This window comes from Emericellopsis cladophorae, assembly GCF_022114955.1.
Source record: "Emericellopsis cladophorae strain MUM 19.33 chromosome Unknown NODE_57_length_131511_cov_119_075376, whole genome shotgun sequence".
NCBI lineage: Eukaryota > Fungi > Ascomycota > Sordariomycetes > Hypocreales > Bionectriaceae > Emericellopsis > Emericellopsis cladophorae.
In genome coordinates this window covers 26,236-45,641 of record NW_026250982.1, presented here as the reverse complement: position 1 = coordinate 45,641, position 19,406 = coordinate 26,236, and the positions used below count along the sequence as shown (strand labels likewise).

Sequence of the window (19,406 nt, the reverse complement as noted above, 5' to 3'; positions counted from 1 at the left end):
GGTGGGACAGAGAGATGCGGGGGCTCTTTTCGTACACATGGTCGAGCATAGTGCTTGGTGGCTATCCGTATGACTTGCGTTTGCATCAATCCGATAACGTCAAATACGATTCACTCTAGCATGTGTGATCTTTCATTCGTTACATTCCTTTCGATCGGTGCCACAGCCTATCCTACGAGATCTGGATGCAGACCTTGCCCTGGTGCTTGCCGGACCACTGGTACTCGTAGGCCTCCTTGAGCTGGTCGAGCTTGAAGACCTTGCCGTCGACGACGGGCCGCAGCTTGTCCAAGTTGGCCTCAATGGCCCTGTTCATGTCCTCCATCTGCAGGCGGCTGCCGACGAGCAGACCGCGGGTGGTGCACAGGTGGTTCAGGCAGTCGAGGAAGCCGGGCTCCTTGTCGCCCTTGACAGCGCCGCCGACGAAGCCGATGATGGTGATGACGCCCTCAATCTTGACGCTGTTCAGGCTCTGCTTCATCGACGTGGGCCCGGCCACCTCGATGACGTGGTCGACGCCCTCGCCGCCGGTGAGCTTGCGGGCCTCGGCGCCCCATTCGGGGTTCTCCTTGTAGTTGATAATGTGGTCGGCGCCGAGCTTCTCGAGCAGCTTGGCCTTTTCGGAGGAGCTGGTGGTGGCGACGACGCGGGCGCCGGCGGCCTTTGCAAACTGCAGGGCAAAGATGCTCACGCCGCCCGTGCCCTGGGTGAGGACCCACTGGCCGGGCTTGAGGGCGCGCCCCTGGAGGCCGTAGAGGGCGTTCCACGCGGTGACGGCGGCGCAGGGGAGCGACGCGGCCTCGAGGTAGTTGAGGCCCTTGGGCATGTGGACGAGGCCCTGCTGGTCAAAGGCGCCGACGGTGCGGAGGGTGCCGTCGAGGGCGCCGCCGAGACCGGTGCGGGCGCCCTGGGCGTCCAGCTCGCCGCCAATGTGGCCCTGGCTGAAGACGGTGACGACCTTGTCGCCGACCTGGAAGCGGTCCACGTGCTTGCCGACGGCAATGACCTCGCCGGCGCCGTCGGAGCCGGGGATGGGGTTCTTCTTGGTGGCGAAGGGATACTTGCCCTGGGGGATGATGAGATCGCGGAACTGCGCGCAGAGGGGTGTCAGCCACGGCCAGAGGAGGGGAGGAAGGGCGGGCTCAAGTCATCTCACGTTGAGAGAAGCGGCGTGAACTGCGAGAGTGTCAGTCAGTGCATGTGTTCCTGTACCGCGCGTGGGCCCCCTGGCAGTGCAACAACGTACGCTTGACGAGGACCTGGCTGTCACCGAGCTCGGGGACGGGCGCTTCGTGGAACTTCAAGTCATCGAAGCCACTCGTGCCCGTCACGGTCCACTGCTTGGCGGTTTGAGGAATCGACATGACGAAAGGGAGGCGGGGGTTCTGGAGTTTCGGTCTTGATGCGGACGGAGTTGCGGACGGTTGAGAGCAAGAAGAAGCTGAGGTGGTTGGTTATGAGATGAGTGTTGGGCACGGGCCGATGGAACGATGATAGGGAGACTAGTACGTTGTATATATACTTGGCCCACTCGGCATCTGCAAAGAGGTGGATGATGCAAAAGGCAGTGTCCGTGGAGGCCGAAGATTGTGTAAGCAGTCCCCTGTCCATGACTGCATCGTCTCCGTCGTGGAGGGAGGGAGGGGTGAATGTGATTGTCCATTGACGTAAACGTGGGTCCTCACGGCCCTTGAGGGTCAGCCATCCAGAAATGTTCGAGGTTGGATCGCAACAGAGTTCGCTGTCGTGCAGGCTTTGGAAGCCTCATGAGCCGATACGCTTCGCGAGGCCGCGAGGGGAACGGAACCTACCAGTGTACTGTGTACCCATACGCGGAGTCCGCATGGCCCGTGACGCCCGTCCGGGGGTCGAGTCGGGCGACGCAGCCCCGGGACTTGCAAGTTGCAACTGGCGCGAGAAACCTGACACTTTGGACAAATGACTCAGCAGGCAGCAGCGGCCATTCAGCCTACAAAGTAGGCCTACACAGGGTAGGCAGTCCCAGTCCATGCATGGCAGGCACGCACCCACCACACAAGGGCGGCCGCTCACTTTGAAGCTTCCCACACATGACATACTGTAGGGCCTAGGCTGGCGCGCTGACGGGCTCGCACGCCGCAATGTCAACGTCAATCCGAGCTTCGCGGAGCGAGCTGCAGATCCCTCCGACCGCAGCGGCCCAAAGGGCTTCCTCACCACATGCAGCCGCCTCGCCCAGACGGCCACTCAGTCCGAACCCGCAGGCCAAGACTGGCATCGTGGTCTTCTCCGGTGGCAGCGCCGCCAACAACCTCGTCGACGTCTTTGAGCACGTCAGGGAGGCCAACAAGTGCACACTGAGCTATGTCATCCCCATATCGGACAATGGCGGCAGCACGAGCGAGATCATCCGCGTCTTTGGCGGGCCAGGCACGTACGCCTCACCCCAACCCGAAATCAGAGACTGACCTAGTCTAGGCATCGGCGACGTGAGGTCACGCCTGGTCAGGCTGATCCCCAAGGATGGCAAACGTGACACCATCGCCATCAAGCACTTCTTCAACCATCGCCTGCCAAAAGCCGCCGCCGACGCGAGGGCGGAGTGGTTCGAGATACTCGAGGCCACCCATCCCCTGTGGGACGACATCTCGTCGCCCAAGCGAGAGCTCATACGCTCGTACCTCAACAGCTTCAACCTCGAAGTCGTCAAGCGCATGCGGCCGAGCAGCCGCTTTGACTTTTCCGGCGCGAGCATCGGCAACCTCTTCCTGACGGGCGCCAGACTCTTCACCGGCAGCTTCGAAGCCTCCATTTACCTGTTGAGCTCGATATGCAGCGTGCCCGACTGCATATCGGTGCTGCCCGCCATCAACACCAACTTTGCCCATCATATTGCCGCCGGCCTGGTGGATGGCACCGTCATCACTGGCCAGAACGACATTTCCCACCCGAGCGAGCCCACACGAGCCGTTCCCGGCACAGGCGTCAGCACGGGTGCACAGACACCCCTGCCGTGGGCCCACGACGAGACGGAAGAGCATGACAAGGTGGAGGACGCGAACCTCCCAGGCTCGCTGCCGGCACTGAGACGACCGGCGATGGCCTTCTCCAAGGACGACGAGGAGGACCTGTCCTCGCGGATCGACCGCATATGGTACATCAACCCCTACGGCCAGGAGATCCGCATCCCCGCCAACCCACGCGTCCTAGAGGCACTATGGGAGTCGAGCACCGTCATCTACAGCATCGGCTCGCTCTTCACGTCACTCACGCCCAGCCTCGTGCTCAAGGGTGTGGGCGAGGCGATAGCGAGCCCGCACATCGGGAACAAGGTCCTCATACTCAACGGCACCACGGACCGCGAGACAGGGCCCTCGACGGCACCCTTTACGGGTCTTGACTTTATCGCGACGATTGCCAATGCGTGCGCCGACTCACGTGGTCTGCCGCGGCCGTCACGGGAGGAATACCATCAGTATGTCACGCACGTCATCTACATTGAGGGACCTACGGCGCCCAAGGTGGACAAGCAACAGCTGAGTCAATTATGTATTGATGCGACGAGGCTCTATGGGCCCAGAGATGAAGCCGGCCGCGGTGGTCGGTACGACGCCAAAGCCCTGCAGCAGGCGTTGGAGTCTATCGTGGGCAGGAAAGACGCGCGCCCGGATCGAAGCCGCCGCAACACTCTGGTCGGCTGATGAGTGCCCTTCACCCGATGCACAAAGCCCCCTCCTTACTGGGGCTTTGCAATCTGTGGTCCTCTTAAGAGGCCCCCCCTTCTCTCTTCTGCCTTCTGCCTTCCTACGTCGCCAGCATCATGTATGCCACCACGACGGGCCACATTGTCGACAGCACCAGGGCTGCGACGACGGAACTCTTTCCCGTCCGGATCTTATCGTTGGGTCCCTTCCAGCGATCGATAAGCGCGCACGTCGACCAAATCATGGCGATGATGTAGAAGACGATGCCCCATGTCGCGCCGAGGATGATGGACGCGTCGCGGTCGTACGGCGCCAACACGACGCCCGAGAGATCGGGCTCGAACTGGGAGGAGAGATTGTTGCCCATTCTTCTTGCTTGCTTGCTGGGCTGGCGGTGGTCTGTCTCTTGCGTTTGGTCGGATGGAAAGAGAACGACTGGTGATCCGTGGGCAAGACCAGCTTGGGGCGGTGGAAAGAGTCGAAATTAAGAGTCAAAGAAAGGGGGCTCGCCGGCGAGTATGAAGAAGCGAAAGCGCTGCGCTGCACAGCAGTGCAAAGTAAAGAGTGAACCGGGTCTTGATTGAAGAATGGAGAAGAATCTGGGGAGAAGAGAAGCATTGTGGTGACGTTGTTATTATTATTATTATTATTTGGCCCGTGGATTCTTTCGTCCCGTTGGGTACGGGGGGGCTGCGACGGGGATGATGCAGCGAGCGTCGCATGTCGGACCTTGAACGCCAAAGTTGGAAACTCTGCGCGTCGCACGTCCAGACTCCAGCCTCCAGACTCCAGACCAGCCACCCAGAGGAACGGAGAAAACATTTCCCAGCTCGGCAATCCATCTGGATCGGAGGAACTCAGTTCTCATCCATTCTCTGACCGTGGTAGGTCCGTCTGAGTTGAGGCAGCCCATGACATTGAGCATTGAGCACACTTTTACTGTCAAGGAGGACCGCCATGGCATCACCAGACCTGCCCATCGGCGTCATGTCGGACAAGTCAAATTAAGCGTGCAGAGTCGCATCGTACCCCATACATACAGGTTCGTCCGGACAAGGCAAGACCGAGCAATGTAACGTACTCCAGTCGATCGAATGCTCGCAGGCGCCTCCTTGCCCGTCTCGAGGATGGCGGCTGCTAACAAGGTCGGGACAAACCTCTCTTATACTATTGACCCAAGGACGGAGACATGAATCGATTTCCGGGAATGTGGAATCGGGGGTCTTCTCTGAGACGCTGCTAGTCAGCTTGTCAGCATTGGCGCGCCTTGTGATCTGCGAGCAGACGAGTGACGACCGATGCATTGACGGACCAAGCGCCTCGAAACAATGGCCATCCAACATGAAGCGCGCGCCCTCTCTGCCCAGCTCCACAAAGTCCGAGCCAGACAGCCGCCCGGGCGCATGGCGTATGCATCTACAAACATGAACGCATCGTTGCCACAACGTTACAATCAGTCAAGCACCATAGTCTCTACCGATGCCCTCCCATATCCCGCGACGCTGCACGCCATCCATGCATATCGCTCGGTCCCATTGTGGAAGTTGGCCTGACTTATAAGATCCCTGCCACCCCCCCGCATTGGGACGAGCGTCTGCAAGCGTCCACCAGGACCACCACCACAAGGATCGAAGGAGTCGCATTGCGCTCCTAGTTGAGATTGGGATCGGCAATATATGGCCTTGGCCGCAGGTGTATTCTCGAACATTGCTGGCGCAGAACAAGTCGTTTCGAAACGTCAAGGAGAGTCGAATCGTACACAGGCGCGCGGTGATCGCTCGCAAGGCGAAACAAGCGTCGCGGATGGTACAGGATGCGATGGACGACCTAGTGGCGGCCGACTCTGGCATGCTTACTGGGGTTTGGGTTACTCAGGACTCGGCGCGCAGTGTCTTCTTGGGAGCTCCGCCATAGCCATACCCTGACTCGGGATCTCCGCGATAGCCTGCCAGGTCAAATGATGGCCTGCAGCCGGCGGCATTCTGTTGATCATTCGGGGCCAGCACCGGCTGTTTTGAATCGGCCGAAGGATGCACATGGGTCCATGACAGCGTCTACACCCACTGGTCAAGACAAGCCTTCCAGGCCTAGTTGTTCCTGTCGTTCTGATCCTACAGCCGTGGCAGCTTCAGGTCATTGGGCCTGATACGTCCACACACGAAACAGTTTGCTATCAAGTCCGTCTCCTCATCCTGGAAACTGGCCGAAGGGGAACATGGGTGCCAGCGCCTGTATACTGCCAGGCCAGCGGATACTGTCGCAGCTATCGACAGTGCAGCCTATACAGAAACGCCAAGTTTGGAGCTTCGCCGCTTGACAGCTAATCTGTGTGGCTACCATTCAGGCACCACCTCCTGACGGCTCCCCTCCCAAATTCCCCGATGGAGTGTCGACAACCAGAGATGGGCCGACTTCGTACATATCTTGGGTAGCATAGTGTGACGCGGATCAGATCAGGTCAGGGCGCGCCAACGACACACCCCGGACGAGGTTTCATGTTTCTTTGGCCTCTCACTACGCAGCACACTCAGAAGCGCTTGCTCAATCCCTTTCCCTTGCGTTGTAGCTGTTCTTGAGTACACATGCCGTTTCGAGCTTGGGTGGACCTATGTCGTCGGGCTGGCAAGTATATATGAGAGCCTTTGCAAGCTTCTGATGAGCCTCATCGTCCTCATTCACCTCGAGCAGGGACGAGCAGACAGAGCAGACAAGGCACAACGCCAGTCTCTATACACATTCCTTTCTGAAAGACTTCGGTCAAAGTCACTCCTTCAGCACCACCACCATCATCAACAACATGCGCTCCCTCGTCTTCCTCGCCGGCCTCTTGGGTTCGGCCTTGGCCGCCCCCTACACACACATGGGCAGTCTGCGCCGTAACGACGTGCCCAAGAACGAGTACACCCGGATCGACATGTCCCTGCCTGACAAGGTCGTCGTGACTCGGAACAACACGCTAAACAGCACCGAGCCCATGGACAACGCCTTTTCCATCCAGGCTCAGGAGGTGCCCATTTCCCAGAGCCTCCGCCTCTCGCTGGTCAACAACATTGGAGGCGACGGCCTCGTTTGCTACCTGTCCGCCGCCGACTCTGACGGCCGCGTCTTCTTCCTCAAGGAGGACGGCAGCCTCTACTATCCGAGCTCGGGCGGCTCTGCCGTGCCCGTCCTGATCACCGAGCCAGTCGCCATCACCATGCCACCGCTGGGCCAGTCTCTCGACATCACCGTCCCCGTCGCCTTCTCCTCCGGTCGCATCTACTTCTCCCAGGGGGGTCTCGAGTTTTCCATTGTCGGCATCGGCGGTGGGAACGAGGGTCTCGTCCAGCCCTCGGTCAACAACCTCCAGGACCCCTCGCGCAACCTGAACTGGGGCTTTGTCGAGCTCACGATGACGACCAAGGGTGAGATCTGGGCCAACATCTCCTACGTCGACTTTATCGGCATCATCATGTCCATGACCCTGCGCAACGCGGACGGCAGCATCGACGAGGTGGTCGGGCTCCCTGGCGATGGCGTGCGCCGCGTCTGCGAGGCGCTCAAGGCCCAGGGCGACAGGGACGGCCGCCCATGGGCCGCCATGTGCATCGCCGACGAGGCTGGCAACCCGCTCCGCGTGCTGTCGCCCGAGGACTACGAGACGGTCGGGCCCGGGGGCTTTGACGACTACTTTGACGCCTACGTCGACGAGGTCTGGGACCTGTACCGCACGCAGCCCCTGACGGTCGACACGCAGAACGATGCCCTCGGCAACGCGGGCGACGTTGTCTGCCAGGTCGAAGGCGAGGAGCTCCAGTGCAAAGGCGACAACCGCGGCTACGCCAAGCCGACGGTGCACGACATCTGGGGCTGCAACAGCGGACCGTTCGGCATCCGGGAGGGCGACAACGCGGTGCACTACGCCGTCGTGCCGCGCCTCTGCGCCGCCTTTCAGCGCGCCACGTACACCATCCCCGGCGGCGACCACCAGCCCGGTGTCGGCGCGGACCAGTACTACACCGTGGATCCGGCGAGCCACTACAGCCGCATCGTCCACGAGAACGAGGTCGACGGCAAGGGCTACGCCTTTCCCTATGACGATGTCAACCCGGACGGCGCCCCGGACGCGGCGGGTCTCGTCACCTCGGGCAACCACGAGGTGCTCGTCTTTTACGTCGGCGGTGCGCAGCCGTCATGAGGAACATGGGGAGGAGAAGGTTGGATGGTTTCTCGTATATACTTGACCAGGGGCGCCGCAGGAGATAGGCTAGGAATTTGGAATTTGGAAAGCCCCGTCTTCTGTCTGGGCGCCCGCGCGTACATAGTGCACTGAATAACGACCCTCGTTCATTGAAGCCAATTTCTTTAAAAAAAAAAAAAAAAAATTCATTCAAAGGCCCGAGACTTGCGAGGGAATGGAGAATCTCGGCAGAGGTTGTCGAGTCGGGCTTCGCGCGGACTTTGGTATCTAACGCTACGAACAGCGAGTGCCGTCCCGCAGAATGAATCGCTGACAAACGCCTTGCGCGTCCACAATCACGACTCGTGACTTCATCAATTGATCGCATCCATTCTCGTTTGTTTTCTTCGTCGCTTTGTACATTCCAGATGCGCGTCGTATCCTTCCAGCGAGTGGCACGTCCCAGGCTGATTGTTCCCAAGTGAGTGTATGCGTCGTTGCATCAGGTCGGTCGCGTCGAGACTTGCGTTCGCTAACACATATCGGGCAGACATCATCGATACCACTCAGCGCAAGTCTGGACACGACTGCAGCGCGTCAATTCTGTCCATTCAACACTCTTGACATCTCCATTGGCCTCGTCGCGTCCGCACGTCTCCGGGTGTCTGCCCACTGTCCAGCAGCACCGCGCCTCGTCCACGACAGCGTCGACAATGGTGGATCTCCAGGCCATCTTCACGCCCGGCGTCCTCGAGGGCATTCGCGATTTCTGGTTCAGTCACGTCGGCGATGAGGACAGCTTGATCTGCCCCGCCCAGGAAGACGTTCAAGCCTGGTTCATGGGCGGCGAGGACTTTGACAACCGATGCATGTGAGTGACGTTCGCCCAGATGGAGACCCTAATCAAGTGTGACCACGGTGGCTGAACACAAGTCAAACCCCCATTAGAAACCAATTCGTGCCAGTTCTGGAGGCCATCAAAGCTGCCCATGTGTCCTCTGGCAAAGCCATTGTCGAGGCCGCCCAAGTCAAGACGCCGTTGGACTACCTGAGTCTCCTGCTGCTGCTCGACCAGCTGCCGCGCAACTGCTACCGCGGCATGTCATCAGAGATTGTCTTTCGCTACTACGACCCTCTGGCGCGGGACGTCGCCGAAATGGCCCTGGCCGCCGGTGCCCTCGAGGACCCGTCCATCCGGTGGGTCATCTGTCGCAGGATGTGGTTTTACCTGCCTCTCGTTCATTCAGAGGATCTGCCCACGCACAGTCGCGCGATGCAGATGTGCGAGGAATTTGTCACGGACATGGAGGCCCTGGTCGACCCGACGACGAGCCAGGTGGACGCTGATGAGGCCAGAGCCAGGGCAGCCAAGGTGGTCGACGGCAAGACGGCGGTGCTGGACCTGGCCAAGTTGCAACTATCGATGGAGGAGAAGCACATGGATATTATCAAGGAATTTGGGCGTTATCCCCATCGCAATGCACCGCTGGGCAGGGTGTCCAGCAAGGAGGAGGAGGCGTATCTCGCAAACGGAGGCGAGAGTTTTGCGCCGCCTGCCAAAGATAAGCAGCAAGCGTGACTGGGGGCTGCATGTTGCATTTGACGATAATAGATCTAAGAGTGATCTCTTGGAGGTGCCCATAGAAGATGTTCGATGGTGCGCTTTGACGTTCATGCTGTTGCCCGTGAGACGAGTCTACACCAGCCTACCCAAAACGCACATCCTCATCGCGTAAGTACCACATAATACATTCAAGGTGTAGTGTCCTACCACATCCAGCAGCGCATCATATTACAGAAATTGCCACAGACTCCTGCCCGACAAAGTTAGTGCGCTCACCTCTCGCAAACGTTATAGTAAGTACACCAAATTTGCAAGCCGTCGACTTTGTGTTGCTAGGCCAGGCAGTAGCTGTGGCAGTCTGACTGCCTGAGCGTTTATCACTACCATTGGCTCTTCCGAATCCCTGTGCTGCAAATCACCAATTGACAGGCTCTCAGCAGATTTCGCGATAGCCTGCATGGTGGGTGCATCGCCCGCTGTGCTGCCACCGACCAGTAGGGTAAGCAGAAAGCCAATGGGGGCCGGCCGATGCAGTGATGATTGATCATCCCCTGCAAGCGCGAACTGACATCGCGTCTTCCCACCCCCTCCCCCTCACTCCCCTACTCACAACATCGAATCTATCAAAGCAGCAAAGAAAACATAGCAATCATGGTCTCCACGCGCGCCTCCTCACGCGCCGAGGAGCGCCCTCTCCTTTCCGGCAAGCCCAGCAGCAGCAGCAGCAGCAGCAACCCCAAGCGAGGCTCGTGGTCCCACGCGCCCTCGCGCCTCACGCTCCTCTGGCTCGCCATCTCCATCCCCCTCGTCCTCTGGGACACCGTATACGTCCTCGGTAGACCCCACACCATGGCCGGCGGGTTCCTCCACTGGCCCCTCTACGTCCCCTATGCCCTCTACGCCGAGATCGACTACGTGTACGGCTGGAAGGCGGTGCACGATCATCTCGGTTTCACCAGCGCCCAGGGCCTCCTCAACGCCGTCGAGATCGTCATGTACCTGGTATACCTGTGGATGTGCTACGAGCGCGGATCATGGACGCTCGACGGCCGGAGGGGCGGCAAGGCCGCTCTGGTGGGCCTCAGCGCGGCCGTCATGACCCTGAGCAAGACGGTCCTGTACTGTGCGTTGCTCTCTTTCCCTGTGGTGATTTGAATTTTTTGTACTGACAACATGGTTAGGGGCGAATGAGTATTACAGCGGCTTCGCTGGCATTGGGCACAATGCGCCCCTCGACCTACTCTTCCTCTGGATCATCCCCAAGTGAGTCTTGACCCTCCCTAGTCTGTGTTTGGTAGCCATCGTTTTTCTGACTCGTCCAGTGGCGCCTGGCTGGTGGGCTCAGGGTACATGATCTTTGACTTTGGTGGAAACATCCTCGACGGGTTGGCAATGGCGTCTGAGCACAGAAAGAGCGCATAAACCCACGTCGATGCGTACCAGCTGATGAGACTGTGATCACTTGTAGAGAAATGCTTCTCTAGAATTCAAAAGGGGGTTCGAGAGGCACACCCGAAAGCGTTAGGGCAGAAGTACAACTTTATTCATTCCGAGCCGCTGAGTAGCGCGGTGCCCAAGACATGTATACTCAAACACCGTCTATGTGTAAGCGCTCTTTTTGTACGCAGCAACTTTTCGAGAGATTCCAAGCACACGGTGTGTCTTTCAAAGCAAAAGCAAGCAAGAAAGCAAGCAAGCATCTGGGGCTGCTCAAAGTCATTACCGCTTCCGCAGTCAAAATGCAACAAAAACAGATTCCAGGGAGGGTATCGTTCGTAACAACCAAAACAGAACAATGAAAATATAGGAAAGTCGTCCGCCAGGACGTGTTGCACCGTCTTCCGCGAATGCAAAATACTCATCGCATCTCCGTCAGTCCGCCAATCGAGGCGTACTGCTCCCACGCGTCGTCTTGTCGCGTGTCCACGCCGTCCATGAAAGCTTGCATGGCAGCCCAGTCATCCTGCACAGCGATTTGGGGCTGCGAGATCCGTCTCCTGTCCGTCTGCCCGGGCGTGTGCAAAGGCGGCTGCTTCACCTCGGGGCCTCGCCTCGCCGGCCACAATAAGCTTCCTGTGCGACGCAGTCCACTGGCGAATGACATCATGTCCGACGGATCAACGACCATCGACACGACCTGGCGCCCGCGCGGATCGGGCCTGGGCTGCCCTCCATCGAGGGCAAGGTCGAAATGTCCGGGTTCCGACGTCGGCGTGACGAGGGACGACTCTACAGTGTCGCCGCTGTTCGTGCTGCCTGGCACCGAGTCGCTGGTGGATGCCTTTGATGCTGTCGAGTTGCTGCGATGCCATGCGTCGCAGGGACTGCTGACGCGGTTGAGACCGTTGCCGTAGCCTTGCACCATGATCTCGTGATACGTGGGCTTGGGCGACGACGTCATCGTCGATGACGACGAGGGGCCATCGACAGACTGTCCCGTGGACGAAGGTCTGAACATCCGCAGCGACCGCCGCACAGTCGAGTTCCTGCTGAGCCGGTTCTTAACAGAGCTCGCCCGCGCCAACGTCCCCGTGCTCATCGACTGGCCCACATGATTCCTCTCATGCAAAGCCTGGGTCTCGCGATGGTTAAGTGCGAGATAGTCAATGTCGGGCTTGATCTCGATCCTTTCGACATCATCTACCAGTGTAACGCCAGCCGAGTCCGCCCACCGTATTGGTTGTGTGTTGTCCGTTGCAACACCCTGCTCTTTCTGTTCGGACAATCCGCCCAGGATAGGCGCCTCCGTGCCCGCCCAAGGCACGAGATCGTCCACATGGGTGCCAATCGCGAGGTGGTACGGTGCCTCCGCCGCGTCGTACACCTCGGGCGGGACATTGGTGATACTGAGCAGGACCTGGTACACGGCATACACCAGGATCCACCGAACCTTGCGACCGTCCACAAGGGACACCTTGTCCAGCTTGTCCGCCTTGTGGGGTGAGAAGACCGACTCCTCCTCAAAGGTGCGGTACGCGCGCACGAGCTCGTTGCTGGGCGCCGCCTCGTGCCCGTGGGAGGCTTTCAAGAGCGCGGCATGGGCGAGCAGCTTCTTCTCCGGGCGCATCCTGTCCGCGCGCGCCCTCCAGGGTGTGAACTTGGAGGCACCCCCGGCCGCAACGTCCGGCAGGAGGGGTAGTGGATGGTCGAGAGGCGCGTAGCGGTTGCTCGTGTCAAAGGTGTTGACGAGCTGCAGGGTGCAGAGGCCGCCGCTGGCCACCGAGGGCAGCCCGCCAGCGGCGGGATGGGCGTAGTCCACCAAGAGGTGGTACAGCGACTCGAACTCGTCCCGCATCGTGCGGCAGAGATGCGAGTCAAAGGCCCGAGGGGGATAGTATCCGAGACGGTTGGTGTACATGGACATGAGATAGCTGCGGAACCGCTCCAGATGGGCTCGCAGGGCGGCTGGTATCCCCAGCTGGGCCTCGGAGAGCTCCTCGTCCAGCAGATCGCTGAGCATGTCCGTAGCTGCTGACTGGCGGTCGTCCAGGCTTACTTTACTTTGTCGAATCGTATTCTTTGTGGCTAGTGATAGGGCCTGCTCTCTGTGTTAGCGACGATGAGGTTGCTGACCCGAGAAAAAGAGGCTTCACATACGGGGTATCCTGGACACGCGTGCAGCCGGTCACTCATGCCCACGCAGTGAGCCAGCGCTCGAACGTACGTGTCCCGGATGCGAAATGTCTCCGCGTAGTAGAGCAGCCCGAGCGCGTGGTTGGGCTGGCTGACCAAGTTGAGATAGCCCTCTTCGTCCAGATAGGCGTGCACGTCGGCAGCATGGTCTTCCACGTCGTCGGACCGGAACTCGTGCATGCTACACATGAGCCCGACAATAGCAGAGCCTAAATGCTCGCCCACCAGGGACTGTCGAAATACCCATGCTAAAAAGTTCCTCGTCGCAATGTGGTACGCAAATGCCTGCCCTCTCGTGGCCTTGTTGGGCGGCGGTATGTAGAGCTTGATCGGTCGTGATGCGGTAGCCGCCCATCCCTCGAGCTGTCGCGCATTTCTGGGTAGAGGTGCGCCGTCGCTGATCGCGAATCGCTCGATGAATGGCCTGCATTTTTGGCGAACGAGCTCCTTGAAGCAGATTTGGAAGGATGGTCCTCTTTGCGATTGTCCTTGGCCGTACAGATAGACCAGACAGTCACCTCCACGAAGCCACAGGTCCGGGTCCTTCAGTTGCGTGTCAGCATCGCAGCAGCTGATGGCGCGTTGGCAGCGTGTCGACATACCTTGTGCAGTCCGTCCCATTCGTAGCAAGACCTGGCAGCGCCGTCCCATCTCTTCATCGGCCCTGTTGCTGGCCCAGCGTGGGCAGCGACGAGTGCACTCAAGCTGCTCGTCCGAGGTGGTGCCAAGGAACCACCCATCATATCGTGGGTGGTGAAGCAGAAGAGGTATGGCTGCCTACCAGCGCGAATATGATGAGGGCAGCTGGCCCGAGCATCGACAGCCCAATTTGGGGGACAAGGATGGAGGGCGCGGCGACCATGCACCTTGCCGTGTATATGTGTGATATCACGACAATCCAGCGCACACAGCAAGGTGAGACTTTTCCGTGTGCGACGTGCACCTGCAACAAGGGGCGAGCTGTGCAGTCCGTACGTGCGTGCGTAGCACAGGGCGACTGGCCTGTGGAGAGACGTCAGGGCGACGAATGGACCATTTCACGACGAGGTGACGTGATTCTCATACGACAATAGCAATGAACAACGGCCGTCTGTTTCGTTTGTTACTCGACCAGCGAGCCAGAAGCGAATTCTAGGGACGAGAGGTGTGCGGTGAAGTGAAGTGAAGTAAAACGACGTTTACGGCATTGGCGATAGGGTGCAGATGATAAGCTCCGGAAGTCTGGACATTTTCCTGGGTCGCCATCATGATGACCATGCACGTCTTACGATAGCTCGCTAGCTAGCCATGTCTTGGCATCTGGTGTGTGGGAGGGGGAGGAGGCGGATCGCCAATCCAATCTGAAGGACATGCCACGTCGAGAGCTGAGCTCCTACGTGGACGGAGTAGAGGCGCATACGTAGCGGCATGCGAGCCCGATCCAGCCGTCTGTCTAGTCTAGATAGTATTCAAGTGCGAAGGGTCATTCACCGCTGGCGGCAATCTGATCGAGATGGAATTGTCAACCTTCCTCGAGCGCAAGTGGCATCATTCATCCATCTCCTTGACGGCCTGGTGGTACTTTACAGGGATGGTCCCCGCGCTACCCTCCCGGATAGCCTGGCGCCGACATTGGCTTTCATCATGACTAGCTGCATCTCCTCCCACGCTGCTTGGCAAACTCAATCCATGGCTGGGCACCTGTTGAAGAGGACGATCTGAAATTCGTGGGCGATCTCCTTGTTTCCTGCGTCCTAAATTTCAATGGTTCCAAATTCCAATGGATGACCTGCACAGCGCCCACGTTATTGACCATCGCAGGGGGGGAGCGGTGAACCGCCCTGCTAATTTTGCTGCCGATGGGGTCGACGATCCAGAAAACGAAGACCTAGCCCAGATTGCAATTGGCGAGGCAGGATTGATGAATGTCACTGGGTTCAGGTGAGGTCGGCATGGAACTCAGACGTTTTGCCCTAGGTACGCGGCTGAGAGGCAAGCAATACATTCATATTATGAAACAACACTCCTCTCTATCACATACGACCATACCCAGTGGAAAATACGGGATCCCGTCCGCTCTCCCATAGTCAAGCCGCTGAGGGGCTGATTAGTAGTTGGGTCGGTGACGACCAGCGAATACCGGCTGTTGTATGTTTTGGTGTGTTCTTTTTGCTGTTTTTGTTCTTCGCTCTTCTGCCTTTGCAGAAGGTTCTTGATTGTTAGTAGACGTGGATGGGTGATACATGTCTCGGCGTGCGAATTGGGTGTGCATGCCGAACGTAAACGATCACAATCGGGGCTGATGCCCCTCTTAGTTCCTGGTGAGACCGTATGAAACAGCCAGGTCAACATTGAACTGAAACGATGAGTCGTGATGAGCCTTGACCAAACCGTCGTCGCCTGTTTGTGCTGTTGAAGAAGCTTGTCATCTAAAGTTAAAAGACAGCGGGATCTTGGTCAAGGAGGGGTATCCTAATTGACATACTTATGGCGGGACTTTCTTGCGGCACTCCGTGTGACGCAAGTCTCCACGTCTTTTTGTCGATCAAGCGGCTTGAATGACTAAGCGTTCTTTGTCTCCTCGGTGAGGCAGCTGTTGACTGAGCGCGACCAACGACCCAATGTGCCCTGACAAAGACCAACTATTCTTCTCTCTTTCTTCTCCGTTCGCGATGTAGCTCAGCATGTCCTCTTCGCCCCCCTACACGTACATACAATGCCCCTGTTCCAACGAAGAGCCAGCCGAGGGCAGCGACGCGTCCTCCCCAGAAGGCGACTCGTTCCACGACGCGGAGCGCACTTTTGATCCACGAGCCCCGCGGTCCAACTACAGCCTTTATCTGTTGGAATACCTGCTCTACTGCGAAGAGTGCCAGCAGATCCGCTGCCCGAGATGCGTCGATGAGGAGATTGTGACCTACTACTGCCCCAATTGCTTGTTCGAAGTGGCGAGCAGCAATTTGAGGAGCGACGGCAACCGGTACGTGCCAGGTGCCGCGGCTGGTTACATCTTTGCTCAGCTACCTAACTATTCACAGCTGCACCCGCAACTGTTACCAGTGCCCTATATGCTCGGGACCTGTCCAAGTCGGCGAAGTCCAGGCTGAACCCGAAACGAACCTCCTCTCCGCCGACAATGCCACCGCTGCGCCGCACGGGCCTTATGCCCTCTTCTGCCAGTACTGCAGTTGGGTATCGAGTGAGATTGGCCTCGAATTTGAACGCGCGAGCGGCATACCCAGCCAGCTTGCGAAGATGAAGAATGGCGGCATCCCCAAAATCACGGCCAAGGAGCTCAAAGAGAGGCGCAAGGAGGAACCCGACATGCCGCCACTTGAAGACGAGCTGGTCGATGCGGAGCTACAGTACAGCGCCTTGAAGACTTTTTACCAGTCGCAGATCAATGGGCCGAGCAATGGCCTGCCTGGAGGGTTGAGCCTTGGTGATGGCCACAACTTCTCCTCACCCGCAGCGTTGACGCGCATGATGAGCATGTGGCAGCCTGGCGGCCGCGGGGCGCAAGGCAAGACAGCCGGGCCGCCTGACATGTTCCCCGAAGCCACCGATACGGATAAAGGCCTCAAGCTCGCACAGCTCGACGAATCCGCCAAAGTGCAGAAGCTGTTGGATGGTGGGTGGGACGAGACGGTGTCCAAGGACCAGCTCCTCTCGCAGTTGGAGCACGCCCATTTCCAGGATGAGCTGCGCCCGCTGCAGTGCGTCCTACGGACAAAGAGGTCGAGGCGATGTGCTGTCTGCCGACACATCATCTCGAAACCGGAGAACAAGGTGGGATCAACCCGCTTCAAGATCAAGCTAGTGGCCAAGTCCTACATACCAAGCATAACGATCCGTCCTCTGGAGCCACTAGCGCCCCCTGTGCCTGTAGGCATGCGTCCACAACAACCGCAGGAGCCGCCTCTGAAGCCCCTACAACCATACCAGTACATCTTGACGTTCAAAAATCCGCTCTTCGAGAAGCTCAAGGTATCACTGGCTACGCCGAATAATACCCCCGGGCGCTTCTCGAGCAAAGTTGCGTTGCTGTGCCCACAATTCGACATTGACCCTGTCAAAGACATGTGGGAAGACGCACTGGACGGCGATGACCGTTCGAGGACTGAGGAGACGGGGCAGGCTGAGGCCGGCAAGATCTACAAGAGGGGCCGAAACTGGGTGTCTATCATCCTGGAGGTCATCCCTCCACTGCTCACTGTGGACAGTCTGCGGCCGCATACGGCGTCGGGGGAGCCGACCGACAGATCGCCTCTCCGGGAAGACGAAAAGATTCTGGAGATCCCCATGTTTGTACGCATGGAGTGGGAGCCAGAGGCACAACACGATGTTGGAGACTCTGTTGGCAAGGACAGAAACGAAGGGCAGAAGCGGGAGTTGGCATATTGGTGCGTGCTTGGCGTAGGACAGATCAGTCACGAGTGATATTTTCGTTCCTATAGGCAGCAGCGACAAATGATACCCAGGATCAAGATGCAATGGAGACCCAGCGGAGTGATTCGTGCCAGATCATATGGCAGCTTGTGTCATTACAAAGCTACCTCTCTCTCTCAAAAGACGCCATGCCCTTTTTGATAAACCGGTTTGATGCTAGAAAAATCACTCCCCGAACCCCATTGGATATAATCCCCCATAGTTACCGACGAGACATTTAAAAGTCGGTGGCCTGGCTCTGAGGGAACTCAAAGTTGACAGCACGGCCTGTGAGGCGGCGGTAAACCTCAGAGTAGGTGTCAAGGCGGTAGTCAACACCACCACGCTCCTTCTCGTCGAGGATGACCTTGAGGAGCTTGCTGCCGTCCTCCTTGGTGCGGACGCGCTTGCCGACAATCTCGACTGGGTAGGTGAGATCGGCGAGGATGGCGTCGTGGACGGCAGTGAGGGTGCGCGAACGGGGACGCTTCTGCTTCTGGGTGTTGCGGCTGCGGGCCGAGCGCTTGGGGCGGGGCAAGATGCGGCGCGAAGCGAGGATGAGGACGTGGCGGTCGGAGAACTTCTTCTCGAGCTCACGAGTCAAGCTGTCCGCGTGTTAGAGGGTGTTGGCCTTGAAGAGAACCTTTAGGTGTACTTACCGCTGCTGGACGCGGTGGAAACCGGCCAGGGAGGGGACGGGGACAAAGATGACAACAGCCTTCTTGCCGTGGCCGACCTCGATCTATTGTAGACCACAAGTCAGCATGCGAGCTCCAGGACTAAGCCTTGGACCGCTTCCCGTCCTGTTCCTCAGAAGTCAATGTGTACACTGGCAGTGGCGTGCGACCGCACGAAACCCCCCCGGTGCAGGTATTCTTTTTTCAACGCGCGGGTCGAAGAGGGGCGCACAGGGGGAGATCCGTCGAGTCGCTCGCAAAAGCCATTGATTGTCCTCTTTGGAAACAGGATCTCGAGAGAGTGGTGTTGGGGGTAGAAGAGTTCGGCTTCAGTGTTGGGTTTCATTCATACCTCACGGGCGGAGACGAACTGCAGAGGGCGCAGGGCGACCTTGAGGTCGGCGGTGTTGGTCTCGAGGTCGAACAGAGCCTGAGCAATGCTCTGCTCGAGCTCAGAGGGGTTCTGCCTCGAGGGGCTGTTGGGCGCGATCTTGTTGAGGGCCTGGCCGGACATCTTGACTGATTTCGATGGGTGGTTGTCGGTGAGTAGAGATTCGCGATGCCAGTGTCCGCAAGTTTTGGCGGGCAATTGCGAGTTTCGATTTGGCGCCTGGGGTTTTCGTGCCCTGAATGTGGGCCTGTGCGAGCGGCGGGACCAGGTCACATGAGTTGGAAGATCCCAGCGTGACGCTGAGTCATCCGAGGACGAGTGCACGAAAGGTACGTACCTTTTATGAGGTCTCAGCGTTGTTGGACTTCGCGAAGAGAGTCTCCTACCCGTAAGGTACCACGCTCGCCAGTGTCATTTAGAGAATGCAGTGACTGCGCTCCTTGGCCTGATTGTATTGGGTCGTTGTGCGTTCTTGAAAAATTCGCCTCTCGGTACCGAGTGTTACTAATCTTGGCATCTTCGAAGCTCATCACACATGTCCAAATCATAAACGCCCGTCTCTAGATCGCGAGGATGCTGGCATGGCCGGTGATATGTCATTGAGCTCATAATCAAATGAGCTACCTTCCGACGTAATTTCAAGACGGCCTTCATTCTTTCAACGCGTCGGGAACTTACACACGGACCTCGTGGCACCTGAGAGTAACTCAAATGAAAACATGAGCCAAGAGTTTATATTGCAATGCGAAAAGCCGAGGATAGGGTACCGCCAACAAGAGACAGGGAATGAGTGATTCCAAACGAAAAAACTCATATATCTCTAGACTGGCCACCACATACACCGATCTTTATGGACATTATCCTCTGGTCTGAAAAAGGGATCTAGTCGAAG

The 19,406-nt window shown here is 58.2% G+C and overlaps 9 protein-coding genes across 9 annotated transcripts; 5 read left to right on the top strand and 4 right to left on the bottom strand.

Annotated features, from left to right (window-relative positions):
• Nucleotides 1-172: 172 nt before the first annotated feature.
• J7T54_000522 (alcohol dehydrogenase) lies at nucleotides 173-1,364 on the bottom strand (the record flags this gene model as incomplete). The annotated part of the gene is made up of 3 exons (XM_051509248.1): nucleotides 173-1,090; nucleotides 1,157-1,176; nucleotides 1,247-1,364. The coding sequence occupies 3 exons, from the start codon at nucleotides 1,362-1,364 to the stop codon at nucleotides 173-175; spliced, it is 1,056 nt and encodes a 351-aa protein (XP_051359722.1).
• A 756-nt stretch (nucleotides 1,365-2,120) lies between these two features.
• Nucleotides 2,121-3,680, top strand: J7T54_000521 (uncharacterized protein; the record flags this gene model as incomplete). The annotated part of the gene is made up of 2 exons (XM_051509247.1): nucleotides 2,121-2,413; nucleotides 2,489-3,680. 2 exons carry the CDS (start codon nucleotides 2,121-2,123, stop codon nucleotides 3,678-3,680), a joined length of 1,485 nt encoding a protein of 494 aa, XP_051359721.1.
• Nucleotides 3,681-3,783: 103 nt separating this feature from the next.
• J7T54_000520 (uncharacterized protein) lies at nucleotides 3,784-4,050 on the bottom strand (the record flags this gene model as incomplete). The annotated part of the gene is made up of 1 exon (XM_051509246.1): nucleotides 3,784-4,050. The coding sequence occupies one exon, from the start codon at nucleotides 4,048-4,050 to the stop codon at nucleotides 3,784-3,786; it is 267 nt and encodes an 88-aa protein (XP_051359720.1).
• Nucleotides 4,051-6,480: 2,430 nt separating this feature from the next.
• J7T54_000519 (Glucan endo-beta-glucosidase-like protein) lies at nucleotides 6,481-7,860 on the top strand (the record flags this gene model as incomplete). The annotated part of the gene is made up of 1 exon (XM_051509245.1): nucleotides 6,481-7,860. The coding sequence occupies one exon, from the start codon at nucleotides 6,481-6,483 to the stop codon at nucleotides 7,858-7,860; it is 1,380 nt and encodes a 459-aa protein (XP_051359719.1).
• A 410-nt stretch (nucleotides 7,861-8,270) lies between these two features.
• Nucleotides 8,271-9,421, top strand: J7T54_000518 (uncharacterized protein; the record flags this gene model as incomplete). The annotated part of the gene is made up of 3 exons (XM_051509244.1): nucleotides 8,271-8,323; nucleotides 8,393-8,713; nucleotides 8,791-9,421. 3 exons carry the CDS (start codon nucleotides 8,271-8,273, stop codon nucleotides 9,419-9,421), a joined length of 1,005 nt encoding a protein of 334 aa, XP_051359718.1.
• A 636-nt stretch (nucleotides 9,422-10,057) lies between these two features.
• J7T54_000517 (uncharacterized protein) lies at nucleotides 10,058-10,828 on the top strand (the record flags this gene model as incomplete). The annotated part of the gene is made up of 3 exons (XM_051509243.1): nucleotides 10,058-10,529; nucleotides 10,588-10,669; nucleotides 10,729-10,828. The coding sequence occupies 3 exons, from the start codon at nucleotides 10,058-10,060 to the stop codon at nucleotides 10,826-10,828; spliced, it is 654 nt and encodes a 217-aa protein (XP_051359717.1).
• A 436-nt stretch (nucleotides 10,829-11,264) lies between these two features.
• On the bottom strand, nucleotides 11,265-13,698 carry J7T54_000516 (uncharacterized protein; the record flags this gene model as incomplete). Its single annotated transcript, XM_051509242.1, has 3 exons — nucleotides 11,265-12,944; nucleotides 13,004-13,582; nucleotides 13,642-13,698. The coding sequence occupies 3 exons, from the start codon at nucleotides 13,696-13,698 to the stop codon at nucleotides 11,265-11,267; spliced, it is 2,316 nt and encodes a 771-aa protein (XP_051359716.1).
• Nucleotides 13,699-15,702: 2,004 nt separating this feature from the next.
• Nucleotides 15,703-17,458, top strand: J7T54_000515 (Dynactin subunit-like protein; the record flags this gene model as incomplete). The annotated part of the gene is made up of 2 exons (XM_051509241.1): nucleotides 15,703-15,998; nucleotides 16,057-17,458. The coding sequence occupies 2 exons, from the start codon at nucleotides 15,703-15,705 to the stop codon at nucleotides 17,456-17,458; spliced, it is 1,698 nt and encodes a 565-aa protein (XP_051359715.1).
• Nucleotides 17,459-17,684: 226 nt separating this feature from the next.
• Nucleotides 17,685-18,637, bottom strand: J7T54_000514 (40S ribosomal protein S7-like protein; the record flags this gene model as incomplete). Its single annotated transcript, XM_051509240.1, has 3 exons — nucleotides 17,685-18,051; nucleotides 18,106-18,188; nucleotides 18,476-18,637. 3 exons carry the CDS (start codon nucleotides 18,635-18,637, stop codon nucleotides 17,685-17,687), a joined length of 612 nt encoding a protein of 203 aa, XP_051359714.1.
• Between the last annotated feature and the right edge of the window lie 769 nt (nucleotides 18,638-19,406).